General features: G+C 45.2%; 1 protein-coding gene across 1 annotated transcript in view; it reads left to right on the forward strand.

Moving 5' to 3' along the window:
* Positions 1–842: 842 nt before the first annotated feature.
* The window catches only part of LOC147666710 (actin-related protein 3B-like), a 605,074-nt gene continuing 591,819 nt past the window's right edge, over positions 843–14,097 (forward strand). Inside the window, exon 1 of the mRNA XM_086948942.1 lies at positions 843–1,062. Within this exon, the coding sequence (XP_086805068.1) occupies positions 1,019–1,062 (44 nt within the window). The 5' untranslated portion in view covers positions 843–1,018. The remainder of the gene's footprint in view (positions 1,063–14,097) is intronic.

A 14,097-nucleotide genomic window follows, 5' to 3' on the forward strand; every position in this document is an offset into this window, starting at 1 on the left:
GGACAGATAGATGATGTAAGGTCAGTTGGCTGGTTGACCCAAAGGTGGTGGAGGACAGGTGTGCCAAAGTAGATGATATTTTAGGAGAACTGGTTAGAGGGGAGAATTTATGTAATGGTGTGTTGTCTAGGTTCACTTGTAAGGCAGCATGGTATGATGATAAACGTTTGTTCCTTTTCATGGGAAAAAATGCCAGCCATTTCGTCATCCTGTTTTTAGATTCTGCAAGGGTCAGAGGTAGATGCTTCATTCAGTAGAGGTTTCGGTAATATCCTAGGCATTCTTTTTTAACATGGAAATTCTGCTCTCTGCTTGAATAATCGTTCGGGGATAATTTAGGGACATGTCTACAAACATTTGCAGTATTTTTACATGTCTTTGCTGTTTTAATTTTATATTTCAAAAGCGAAAACACCACGTTTTACTCATTTTCCCAATCTTTTCACTGGTCTTGAAATATTAATCCCAGCTATATTAGTAAAATACATGCAAAGCAAAATCCCTTCAAAAGTGGCAACTATTCTAAGCGCACACCGACACACAAAAGCACCTTTATACACAACGTGTGGACCGCGCCCTGCAGTTTTAACATTTAATAATCTCGTTCGGACATAACTCGGACAGCAAACATTCTGTTTAAAGGAAATCTGGCTCTAAAGTGAGCCGTGGGTGATGTTATAAGCATGTTGAATTATCTTCAAAGGTTGCAACTCGTTTCCTAAGGTCAGCGGAAGCTGAGTGATGGCACTTCCGGGTTGTGGGAGTGGACCCCTCTGTGTACCAAGCAGCATAGGCCCAGCTGTCAGCTGCGCGTGAGCACCGCTGCTGCTGCCTGTCAAGCCGGCTGCAGCCGTGTCTCGTACAGGCAGCAACAGCTTTGCTCTCTCGCTGCTGATTGTCCTGCGACCACGAAAGCTCAAGAAATACTTTTTAGAGCCGTGGACAGCTTGGACTTAACCCCTTTCCTTTTTTCGCAAGTCCGGCAAAGATAATTGGATTTGCATATTCCTTTCCTGGCATGGCTGGACGTTTACCTCCATGTGTAATAGACTGGGGCACTGGGTAAGTGTTTCTGATGGGCACCGATTTTTCACTTACAAAAAAAGAGTGACGTAAACCTACAGAAACAACTTGAGCTAAATATTTCTTTCAAGGAAATATCTTTTGTTAATGTGTAAACTGCAGAAAGTGTGTCGAAAATATGGTAATAGCCTGTTTGAACTGAGAAAACAAGAGAGCTGCTTTTATTTTCAGGGCTGGTAATGCATGTTTTGAAAAGTCACTGCATTTTGGAAGGCTACTGCTCAAGAATCCAGATCTTAAAAGCCAACTAGCAACATGTTGTATAAAGTATGACATCTCTATGGTTACAGTGTAATTTTCGCTCCATGAAAATTCAGGAGAGCTTGTCACACAAAATGCTATATTGTTTCTACTTTTAACAGCGCTTTGAGGTCTAAAGGACAGTGAACTTTTCACATTGAACAGCTATTATTACAATTATTATAATTCTTACTTGGATTGTTATTACATCTGCAAGCAACAAACCATGTGTAATCTCTTGACACTGCTGTTATGCTAATGTTTGTATGGATCCACGCCATGCAAAACTATAAATAGTGCACAGCCTCGGGTTGCAGGAGTGTGAGACTCTGCTGGGGGTGGCCAGTGTATGCTTTGATAAAAGAGGTGATATTGGTTTACACTTTGCAGACCATCCAGCTTTCTAGTGAGCTCCTAGTCAGATTGGTATGTGTGGACTTGACTACTAACTAATGTAGCTCACATTAAACTGAAACGTAATAGTTACAAACCAGTATTTTCAAGGAAATGTGTCAGTCATAGATAGTGACAAACATCTGTCAATGGTCTTGTGATGCTGGGGCTCTGAATGCCTAGTAGGGTAGGCTGAGCCATTTAGCTGAAGTGGTATGTATGTCTGCTTAATACCCAGTTATCAATTCGAGCCGGTGGGTGGCGGCGGGTGAACTGGCACTTTTTTGCCCACCCTCACTCTCTGTATCAATGTGCAGGTAAGAGCCCTAATCAAAAGTCACAGGCTGCAGGGTTGCTGTCTGTTCTGTACCTCTGGGCCCTGACTCGGCGCAGAACTCTCATCACATAAATATTGTCGGTATGTGGTACATTCACATCTTTTTATTGTTTTTCTAATATTCCATGTGGATGTGAAACCCCTGAAGTGGGCACGGCACCTGTGTGCACCTCAGTCTAATATGCCTGGCTGCTGCTGCCTTGACCCGCAGTACTGCCCTGCCTGCCCCTGTGCCCAGGCCAGGCCCTACGCAGCCTTGCCTAAGCTGTTCGTCCTCTTCGCTAGTGTGGCGGCAGGTTCCCAGCCAGCCATGGTCTACTTTCCGACCAGACTCGCTCCTTCTAGCAAGGAGTCTGCCGACCATGGATAGCGGCCTGGCCTGTGATCTGCAGAGATTGAGGGGCAGCAGGAGGATTGCACTCACTTAGGCCCTCTCACTGGACTGTTCTCGGCAGGATCATCTCTGTTGTAAAGAAAGGCAATAATTCAATAGGGCACTTTGTTGTTTTTTTTTTGTTTTTTTTTACAAATTATGCACTGGAATACCAGTCTTCTGTAAGCATTGCTTAAACTGGAAAAAATTACAAGCATTTGCAATGCAATAGGTCTCTCGTTAGTGAGAGTTTGAGCTATTGGCATTGTAAATGACAATGCCAATAGCTTACACTCTTGCAAATGCGAGACCTTTTACATTGCAAATGCAATTTTTGGAAAAGCCCCGCATGCCTCGCTTTCATGTTAATGTCGGCCACGCCCCTTTCTTTAGACGAGCCGCGTCTAAAGAAAGGGACTTTCCACCATTAAAGCAAAGCGCCATATAGGGCGCTTTTACAAAAAAATATTTTCAATGCAATATGTCTCGCATTTGCAAGTTATTGTCATTTTTAATGCCAATAGGTCAAATTCTGGTAAATGCGAGACCTATTTCATTGCAAAGAAGCGGGCACGATAGTCCCGGGCTGCTTTGAAAGTGAAGGCACGCATGCCGCGGTGAATGTTGCAGGAAAGCACGTCATGCCTGCAGTACCAGAAGCTCCTTGAAGAAAATAGTGCTTACATATTAAATAAGCGTACAGTGTAACAACAGAAGCAAAAGGGCCAGTCCTCATGGGAGTTTACAAATGAAGACACAACGGTACTAAGGAGGAACTAACAAGCCTATTAACGAATCAGAAGCCAGCATTTACGAAGGACAATGACACAAGCCAATGAATAATATGGGGGAGAGTGGGCAGGGCTTCAAGTCCATATTCAAATACAGCATGCCTCGCAGAGCAGCGCATGCGCTCCCCAGGCTTGTCCTAAAAATGTGAAATGTTTTAAATTCAGTATTAGAGCCTAGTGCAACTTGTCTTCAATTCAAGCAAAGGCAAAAGGTCTGGCTTGTTACTGAAAGTGCTTCTTAAAAGTGCTCCATTATTTCATTCACTTCTCCATCTGTTTACAAAATTACTCAGCATCCATGTACTCCATCATGCATCCTTTCATTCATGCAACCATTTATCCACTCTGTGGCTCATTCTTTCCTTTAAGTAGTCGCCCATAAAACAATATTAGTAAGTAAGTAAGTCTTTATTGCTTGATTAATTAAAATCTTAGCAGTCCATTCACTTATAAAAAAACACGTATATAACACAATTTCATATTTCCTTAAAAACAAAGTTACTATATTCTAAAAAGAAGAGATTAAAATGGTTAAAAATACATGTGATAAAATTGAAATAAACTTCATAGTATAGGCAAAGCCTGTCGTGAAGCCCAGGCTTAGATCATCGCTTGTGGCCATAGATCAAATGGTTGATTGCTGGGTCGTTGCCTGCAAGTTTTATTGTCTATGCAGGTTAGGAGTCAAGGGCAGTCGCCTTGCAGGAGACCGTGGGCGTGCGTGGTTGGCTCAGGTGTCTGCGCCTAATTTTATTTGTACTTCTTTCATGTAACGGACAAAGCTGCAAACTAGTCTGACATTGGCCCAGTCAAAGCACGCCTTCACTGCCTGTCTGCAGGACCGGATCTGCATTTCATTTATAGGTGGCTTTAACAGCATTCTCCTCTCCCGGTCTAGAGCCTTGCAGATATTCAAAAAGTGCAGCACATCTCCTTCGTTTTCTCCAAACAATCTGCACAGGGTAGTTGGAAATGAGCGTTTCCAGGGGAGCATGTGGGTTTTAAAACAGGTAAAATCCCCATCCTCATTGCCAAGAAACTTTCCTTTAGCATTCTGGAGAAGCTGGACCCTAGGTACAATTGTGGGGAGCATTTTGAGTAACTTTGGATCACAAACCATCCTTGTGCCCTCTTAGTTAAGTCTGCTTGGTCTTTTTCAGTAAAGACGCGTTTTATCGTCTTATTGACCAGCGCTTTGACGTTGTTAAAAGAAAGATTCCTAGATGTTCTGTAGAGCTAGCACGCTGAGTCCTGATTGAAGATAAGCCATGGCGGGGGAGTTGTTTTTCCTTGAAATTTCTTTCCATAGGAATGGGTTTAATGATCCGGCCTCGGTGCTCCTTATTTTATACCAGCTTTTAACGTTTCCTCCTTTCCGGTTGATTGCCTGGTTTGTTAATCCGAATTCGAGCCTTAGTTGCGCTGGGGAAGTATATTTTGGGAGCTTGAATATTATTCTTAGCACTTTAGAGACCGTTTTGTCCAGGATTGTTTCATCCCTCCCTCGCATGGCCTCGCAGCCGTAGGTTATCGTTGGTAAAAGTTTTGCTCGGATACTTCGAGCAGTGGGAGCAGGTTTGGACCAGTTATTATGTTTTTAAGATTTTTTAAGGTGATCGCTAGGAGTGTCCCTTGCCTTTGAATCGCCTCTTTTTGTCAGTCGTATGACCCCTTATTGTCAAAGATTATTCCCAGGTATTTGTACTCTTTGACCACTTTGAGTTTACTCTAGCCCAGCCGCCACTTCGGTCACTTTTTTGCGCTTCGCTGGTTTAGTACCATAATTTTAGACTTTTCTAAGTTTATTTCCAACCCATTGTTTGAGGCAAAGTTGTTTGTGGGGTTAAGTAAATGCTGTAAGCCAACTTGGGTTTGACTGATTAGTAACAGATCACCAGCGTACAATAAATTTGACAGGGGGGCCGCCCAGATTTGGTGCATGATGATTACAGTTGTCTAGCTCAATTGAGAGGTCAGACACAAAGAGGTTAAAGAGAGTTGGGGCAAGGACGCATCCCTGCTTTAAACCTCTGGTAGTTGGAATTCGCCTAGACACGATGGAGCCACTCACCAGTTTTATTTGAACCCATGTCTCGGTATGTAATAGAATGAGTTGATTCAGGAGAGCGGGCCGGGTTTCCCAGCCAGCTAACTTTGACTATAATTTCCCTCTGTCAATGCTGTCAAAAGCGGCTTTGTAGTCAATAAAGCAAGCGAATAATGGTTGTCTCGTTGCTTTTGTGGAGTCAGCTAGGAGAGAGAGGGCCAGAATATTTGTGGTAGTTCCCATGTTTCCTGGAACCCTGTTTGATTGATTGGGATTAATGTTTTTTCTCTGGCACATTCCTGTAAAAGGCCAGTATGAGGCCTGCGTAATATTTGGCTTCAATGTCAATAAGAGCTATAAGTCTGTAATTGTTTAGGTTGCTCATACAGCCTTTTTTATAGATGGGGGAGATAATTGAGCCTTTCCATGATTCTGGGATTGTTCGTGTGTCGGCGATGTTGTCAAAGAGTGATAGTAAAGCGCTGGACCAATTTTTTGGATCTTGTTTGTATAATATTGGTGGCAAACCATTAGGGCCAGGCGCTCCCTCTTGATGGCTTTGCTTGATTCTGCTCTCAATCATTTTCTCAGGGAAACTGAGTGGTAACCCATTCTCTTCGAGGGAATGGGGTGCTTGGGCAGCGTGGTACTCAGCTCATTTTTGCAGATTGCTGTGTGGTTCGGAATTGAAATAGGTGTGTAAGTGTTTTGCCCAAATATCCTCAGTTATGTGTGAATTAATCCCAGATGCCAATGAGTTCTCAATGCTCTTAAACGTTTGCCAGAATCTCGCGCCGTTGTTCATTTTAGAGTCATACAATAGTTTTGCCCATAGTGATTCTGCGTTGTCCTTTTTTGCTCCCCAAATGATTTTGTTTTTCCTGATCCGAAGCTTTCTTAATGCCTCTACGGTTCCGTCGATCAAGTTATTTTGGCGAAGGGTGCGGATTGCTCTGTTTATATCTCCCCTGATTTGTCTTAGTTTGGCATGCTAACTTGGCGAAAGGTGGATACACTGGCGTTTGTTGATCCCAACGCTTTGTTTTTGGTGGTGTTCACTTTAGGTTGCTGTAAGTCGACTGAAGGAGCCGATTGACCTAAGGATTTAGTGAAGATTTCCCAGGAGGGGATGATATTTCCTTGCAAGGGTTTGGATTCCTCGCACACGTTTTTTGCAGTGGCAGATAGCTGTTCTGGCTCACGTATTTTGCATCTGATTCTTCTGTGCTGGTATCTCGTCATTAAATGGGAGTCCGGGTTTACATATGTTAAGGCGGTGCCCTGGATACCAAGAGTGAGCTCTTGTGGTTGATGGTCGCTGTGATCTGACACCCCAATCCTAAAGTCCTTAATTACGCCAAAAAGTGGTAAAGCGAGGAAGGTGTAGTCTATTGCAGTGTTAACTAGATTTCTGTGGAAAGTCGGAGCTTGGGGACTATCCCCTCTTGCATGTGATCCAGCGCTCGTACAAAAATAACGTCACAATCCACTACCACACTTACCAATTAATACCAGGCCCATAAGAAACAATAGAGCAGCTGAATCATGAGGCGAATGGATCTGATATGTTGTATATTTATCTACAATAAACAAGACCAGCTTGTCATTTTAAAAGTTTATTTAAAATTCATAATTGCAAAACTTTATTAACTCTCTTTATTAGAATCAAACATTTAGTTTATTAATTCAGTTTAATGCATTAATCATTGCCTCAAAGATAACTGTCAATTCAGCATTGCTCAAAATAATGAATCAAAGAAAACATAAACCTAAGTTAGCTTTCTGACCTGGAAGGGAAACAAATTAACCACTTGGCTGCTAGGCGTTTTCCCGTCCTGCGCTGGGAATCGCTTTATTCCTTTGTTTTGTGACGAGCTGGCCTTGTCATCCGCGCAGGGCAGGTAAGCGCCATGACGAGGCCAGCTCGTCATTAGCCTCGAAGGGGTTAATAAACAGTTGCATGCTTACGATCCATAGAAAATCGGACAGTACTTCGCCCTCAGGAAAGAGACAGCCCCGTTCCCTACAAGAGGCCCAATTTTTATAACATTTTTGCACATTAATTTAACTAAATGTATTTCTTTTAAAAAGTTCAGCACTCTGATTGGTTGATGGCTGTCAGACTACCAAAGCCACCTCTTCCAGGGTATGAACGTCACCATGCTATTATTCGTTGCTATAGAGTGACATGACTTCCGAGCGTCTTTGCAACAATTTAAAAAGTTACTTCTTTAACTTCCACCAAAGCTCGGTAAAAATTTTCCCTGTCACTTCCTCGGTCTTGTAAAAAGAACACCCAGAGCAGTTCATGAATAAGTCTTTGTCAGAGCCACAGTCTTTTCAAAGGTAAAGCACAAAATACAATTCTCCATGGGAAGTTTCCAAGATGACTGCGCTTGGCTCCTTCTCTGCTCACGTACAGGCCACCAACTTTTCTTTCAGAACCAGTACTAGGCCTCAAAACCATTCTCGGGCTAGTATTAAACAAACACAAAAGGAGTGATTAATTCAGGTAAAGCAAACCCTTCTGTACCGCCCGACCTTTGCTAATTATTAATTAACCCACTAATAAAAGACATCTAGCAGGATCAAACAAATAAAGCAGCACATAAAATATCTACCATTCTTCATGAAATCCAGCTTTAAGTTTCTGAAAGAGTAAAAAGATTATTACATGATACACAGACAGACAAACACAACATAGGACAAACATGTAAGCACATATAAAAAGCACATGCCATGAATAATCTGCCGCATATTAATAATGACAAAGACAATAGGACAGACATGACAAACAAAACAATATTAATCACATGTTACAAAACAAACTCACAAATGCAACAAGAGCACATGTTATTAGTTCCCGCGTGTTCATGTGTGGTGCAAACTTAACCTAAGTTGATTAATTCAAACAAATCGTGCAACAGCTCATTAATAAATTAGTTCATGTTATGGGAGATTGAATCCATGAGTCAGAATAAAATATTTTCTGAAGCTCACTTCATCAACTGTGTCCATTTAGCGCTACCAGCGATAGACTTTCCAGCTCTCTCAACAAGTCCTTCGAGGTCTTAGTTGGTTTGCCCCACTTGTGTTTATCCTGTGAGAAGATCCCCCATGCTCGATGGGTGTCGTCTTCTGGGCTGTTTTGATCTGGGCCCTCGGCAAGAAACATGTTGAAGTCCCCTGTTATAATGTAGCTCGAATCTTCTTCCTCCGTTATTAGCTTTGTCAGTTCGACTATTAACTGTTTCGCGCCGTTCTTCTTACTCTGAGGGTGAATATAGATGTTTACCAAAATTAGATGCTGTGGATTGCCTTGGCCCTGCGTTTCAAACTGAGTTGCCATTATTTCAAGGGATGTGGTATTTTTGCTTATTAGCTCTTTACCTGTAAATATAACTTTGATCGAAGCAAAGATGGTTAGACTTCCTTTACAGGGAACGTGGTTTGAATTACGAACTGCAGGGAGGTGGTAGGTCTTGTAACCTTGGAGATGTAGGGGATCCTCCAACCAGGTTTCCTGTAGGAGTAGTAAGTCAAATTTGTGAAAATATGACAGTAGTGAGTGGTCGCTGATTTTGGTCCCGAGACCATTTATGTTCCATGAGCAGAGTTTTAAGTTCCCATGCTTGTTTCCCTGTTCAATACTGGGTCATGGGATCTCTGGTCTTAGATTTATGTTTTTTGATATCCAGGACCAATCAGTTGGTGGATGGCTATGTTCTTGACTCCGACAGCCCCCAATTGTGGGGCTAGATGCGTCTGGACCTGCTACCGAGGTGCTGCGGGCTCCCTTGAGGACTGAGAAGACTTGACCGCGCACTCTCGAGCTGTTGAGTGACCTCTTGTTAGAATCTGGATGATGTTGGAGCAGTGGCTCCGGGTAGCCAACTGGTCGGTGTTGATACACTCGGATCCCCCAAGCTTCTTACTGGGATTCTTCACTAAGAATTCTCTCTACTAGTTCTGGTGATGCCCATTTTGTCCTAGTGGTCTCTTGGTATGAGAGATGTTTGAAGGTTTCAAATTCTACTGACAGCAGATCTTGGGTTCTGATCCCGACCAAACTTCTGGAGTATTTTGGAGAATATTACCACGGTTTAGGGTATCCCTTCATCCTTTTGACTTGTACTCTGGGACGAATAGGATTATTTTTGAAGTCGCTGGTTGACAATTGTTCACTTGGATTCTGCTACATAGACTCTTGCAGCCTCGCTCTTCGCTTGAAGATTTCATTCGTGGTTTTTCCGCTTCATTACGCTTGCTGGGTCTTTGCTCTTTGGGGTTAAGGTATTCTCCAGTACTTGGTTGTTGGGGGGCGATCGTTTCAGTTTTTGTTTCTTAGTTGGATTTGACAACCAGGGGTTGGTGCTGATTAATATCGCAAGCTGCTGGGTGTCCGCCGGTTATGGGGTCCTCCTTTCCATGAATGTTAGACCGATGGCTGCAGGTCGCTTTGACTTGATGGTTAATTAGGTACTGGTTATGATCGGTTGGGTGGACCTCTACTATTCCTACTGGGCTTGTTGGGATCTGAGCGTTAGTTGAGTTCTGGTCCAATTGTTGGATTTTTGACATGCCGGATCCTTTGTGTACCTGCTGAGAACCACTCTGGAGATTTGGTATAATTTGGAAGTATGAATTTATAAGTGAGTTCTTTTGCCACCCTTTCTTCCTTTGTTTCCTTCACTGCTTGGAGTTTTGCCCATTGTTCTGCGCAGCCTTTCCTTCTTTGATAGTTTCTTCTTGCGTTTTAGGGCTGCTGTCAGTTGCTGCCTTTAGTTCGAGATTCGTGGACTCCACACACCCTGCAGAGTTGAAGAGTGGCAGATTGGGTGTTCAAGGGGAACCTTTGGGACCGGCTTCCATGTCTCAGCCTGCCTCGTGAGGGTTTGGTGGGGCCGTAGAGTGGGTTGCTTTATGATTTGTTCTTTTGGCTGACCCTTTGCCGTTACCAGAAGGATTAGGGGTGGTAGTTAGATTGGTGTTTTGAGCGGCCGGTTCTTGCATCTCCATATGTGCACAATTATTTGAGGCAATTGGCCAGTCGGTTGCTGGACTTCTAATACTGGAGTTTAGGTTGTCTCCATCTAATTTGGAGTTTTTGCCTATATTTTTCAGGTCGATGAGGAGATCATTCATCACTGTCGGTAGTGTTGCAATTTTGTCCACTATTAGGTGGCAGGTACAGCTTGGTGGAAGTATAGCCACTTCAAGTTGAGCTCTTTCTATGAAGTTATTCATGTCTGAGAGCTTGCTGTCGATGCTGGTGATGTGTAGCGCCAGACAGTTGAGAAGGGTAAGCTGGATATCCATTTTGTCAGAGTGGTATTCCAGGGCTTTGGTAGAGAGTTGCATGGTGTTTAAAAGGGAGGCCAATATTCCTGTTCGGATTGGCTGGGTGCTGGCGTCAGCCTTTTTGGGGATAATTCCCGCACCTTGGAGGACAGTTTCTTTTTGATCCTCGGACGTGTATGTGGTGACCAGGTTTTCCCATTCTTCCTTTGTGAGGACCGAGATTTTGTTCCCTCCTAAGATTATATCGTCGGGTTCACCCTCCACGGTTACCGCTCTGCTAGTTGGCTTGGGTAGAGGAGCTACGGAATACGTTTCTGCCATGGTTGGATTTGGATGCTTGTGGATTATTCTGTTGGAGGTAACTGAGTCGTCTGCTGTCCTCTGGATAGCTGTGCTTTCTTTCTTATTGTCTTTGCATTCGATATTGGGTTTGTAATTGTTAAACTAATGATAGCGGTTAGTGGAGCTGGGATTCGGTTGTAGTTCAATGATTGTTGCACTTGGTAGTTATATGTCAGTTGTACCTTATGGAGGGGTGGTTGTGAGACCTGTAAAGCGAAAAACATCTGCCGTTGGGACAAAGAACGGTACAAAAGGGGGTAGTGATAGACGGAGCATCTGAATCAATCAAACACTCACAACCAGTCAAAAGATCTGGGTTTAATCCATCACCGTTCTTTAGTCCACTATGCCACCCCAGTTCAGACATGGCTATATGCAAATCAGTCTGACCCTGTCCCTCCTGGGAACAGTCCAGCCCGAACTGCCAAGCCATGTCTTCCCTGGACCGGAAACAAGCCTCCGAGGACCGGTTTCTGGCATTCCAGCCGTCTTCAGCCCGGCTTGCTTGAATCCAGTGGCAAAGTGAGCAAGGGACTCACGTCTGAGCATACCCTGCCACACTTATGGCGGCCAAAAGTGGTACAAAAGGGGGTGGTGATGGACGGAGCATCTGAATCAATCAAACACTCACACCCAGTCAAATGATCTGGGTTTAATCCATCACCGTTCTTTAGCCCACTCTGCCAACCCAGTTCAGACATGGCTATATGCAAATCAGTCTGACCCTGTGCCTCATGGGAACAGTCCAGCCCGAACTGCCAAGCCATGTCTTCCCTGGACCGGAAACAAGCTTCCGAGGACCGGTTTCTGGCATTCCAGCCGTCTTCAGCCGGCTTGCTTGAATCCAGTGACAAAGTGAACAAGGGACTCACGTCTGAGCATACCCTGCCACACTTATGGCGGCCAAAAGCGGTGCAAAAGGGGTTGGTGATGGACGGAGCATCTGAATCAATCAATCACTCACACCCAATCAAAAGATCTGGGTTTAATCCATCACCGTTCTTTAGCCCACTCTGCCACCCCAGTTCAGGCATGGCTATATGCAAATCAGTCTGACCCTGTGCCTCATGGGAACAGTCCAGCCCGAACTGCCCAGCCATGTCTTCCCTGGACCGGAAACAAGCTTCCGAGGACTGGTTTCTGGCATTCCAGCCGTCTTCAGCCCGGCTTGCTTGAATCCAGTGGCAAAGCGAGCAAGGGACTCACGTCTGAGCATACCCTGCCACACTTATGGCGGCCAAAAGCGGTACAAAAGGGGGTGGTGATGGACGGAGCATCTGAATCAATCAAACACTCACACCCAGTCAAAAGATCTGGGTTTAATCCATCACCGTTCTTTAGCCCACTCTGCCACCCTCTGCTGGACTGTTCCCATGAGGCACAGGGTCAGACTGATTTGCATATGGCCATGTCTGAACTGGGGTGGCAGAGTGGGCTAAAGAACGGTGATGGATTAAACCCAGATCGTTTGACTGGGTGTGAGTGTTTGATTGATTCAGATGCTCCGTCCATCACCACCCCCTTTTGTACCGCGTTGGGACAAAGAAAGCAGGGGGTACTGTAACTTGGGGGAGGCCTAATGTCTTGCGGGTCAATACTGTCATTTCTGGCTCTAGTGGGAGCCTAGATGATTCCATTGATGGTTCCATCGATTCTTCTTGGAGAGGAGGGTGGCTGGGGAGGGCACAGTTTCGTGGTGCTGAGTGCTCCATACAAATATGCCCCCAGTCGGTTTTCCGGGGTTGTTAATAGGGGGTACAGTGGCTGCCGGCGGCCCTGTTTCTTCTTTTTGAGTCCCTGGAGTTAGAAGGTGGCACATGTTTGTCGGGCTGTGACATCTCACCCCCCGATTTTGTTGACTGGGTCAATGAGCCAGATGCTGGTGAGGTTGATAGGACTAATACGTTTTCTGGGTTCTTAGGGTGTAATGGAGAGTGGAGATTGAGTCGATTATTGATGTTAAATTTTAGTAGTGCTCCTGCGTCTTTGATAAGGGAAAATTTGGAGTAAATTTTAGGTTGGTGTTGTTTTTTCCCCTGAGATGCTAATTGCTTCTGGGTATTTATTACTCCTTCTTCTCCTTGGTCCAGATCTAGATCTACTAGCATATTCCCAGGTGTTGCCGGGTCCTTGCAGGCAGTCTTTTCCCTTACAGTCGGAGTGGTTGGTGTATGGCGATTGCTGTTGGTTGACACTATTGGGCCCTTGGTATTTTTGCTTTTCTTTTTCCTGGTGTTAGTAGCGGCTGTTATTTGTTATAACTCGTCTCTCCTTGCCAGACCACATAGTCGGCTTGAATAATCGTTTTTTGCGGATTTGCCTTTTTTATTTTGATGCTGTGGGTTGGTAGGCTAGGTTGTTTGAGTTCCGGAGGTTTACCTCCCCCTTGGGTTACACAATACACAATGCTGGTTGCTTTGCTGACCCTTGCTGGGTCTTTCTTTCTCCCTTCTGGTGCCTCATCTGCAATTCGGGTTCTGGGCTCCGAGGCTTTTACTTGGCCCCATTGGCCCAGTTGCTCAGACTGCCTTGGACTGTAGTTTGTGGCCCCCGCTCCTCCACATCCACCTCTCCACTGCCTATTGAGGTGGGGGGGACCATGCGTGATGCAACCTCCCGCTTGTGGGCAAGTTGGAGGGGACAGGGGGTAAGGAGCGCTGGAAAATGAGACTCGGCAGAGTCCAGAGCCCAGAGTCCGGGCGGTAACAGGCAGCAACAGGTAGAAGTTTGAGGTGAGTCAATTTGTTTGTGGGTAGGTAGGTGGGTAGGAGGTAGGTATGTAGGTAGGTAGGAGGGAGGGGAAAGGGTGAAAGGGAGGGATGGACAACAGCGGCAGCAGACCCCCCTGCGCTGCGGGGGCAACACCCTGAGTAGCTCAAACAGGCAGGTTTTGGCTGCTCACTCTGGCTGCGTCCTTGCTGCGTCCTCGCACAGGGTTTCAGGAGACTTGAACGGGGCGGGCGTGCCGCTGGGACCAGGACCGAGACTGGAGAACGAGAACGCCGGTCACACAGCACTCGCCCACTTGACTCTTCTTCGACTCCTCTTCCCGCTTCATTCAGGATTCAGCCCCTAGAGCTCTCCGCCCCTGGAGCTCACCGCCCCGCAGTCCGCGTAGTCCGTAGTCCACGGCTCCCCCTCAAGCGTGGTTAGCCGCCAGGAAAACCGGCAAGGCCAGTCAAGCAAGTCA

Source organism: Lissotriton vulgaris, unplaced genomic scaffold, assembly GCF_964263255.1.
Source record: "Lissotriton vulgaris unplaced genomic scaffold, aLisVul1.2 SCAFFOLD_485, whole genome shotgun sequence".
Taxonomy (NCBI): Eukaryota; Metazoa; Chordata; class Amphibia; order Caudata; family Salamandridae; genus Lissotriton; species Lissotriton vulgaris.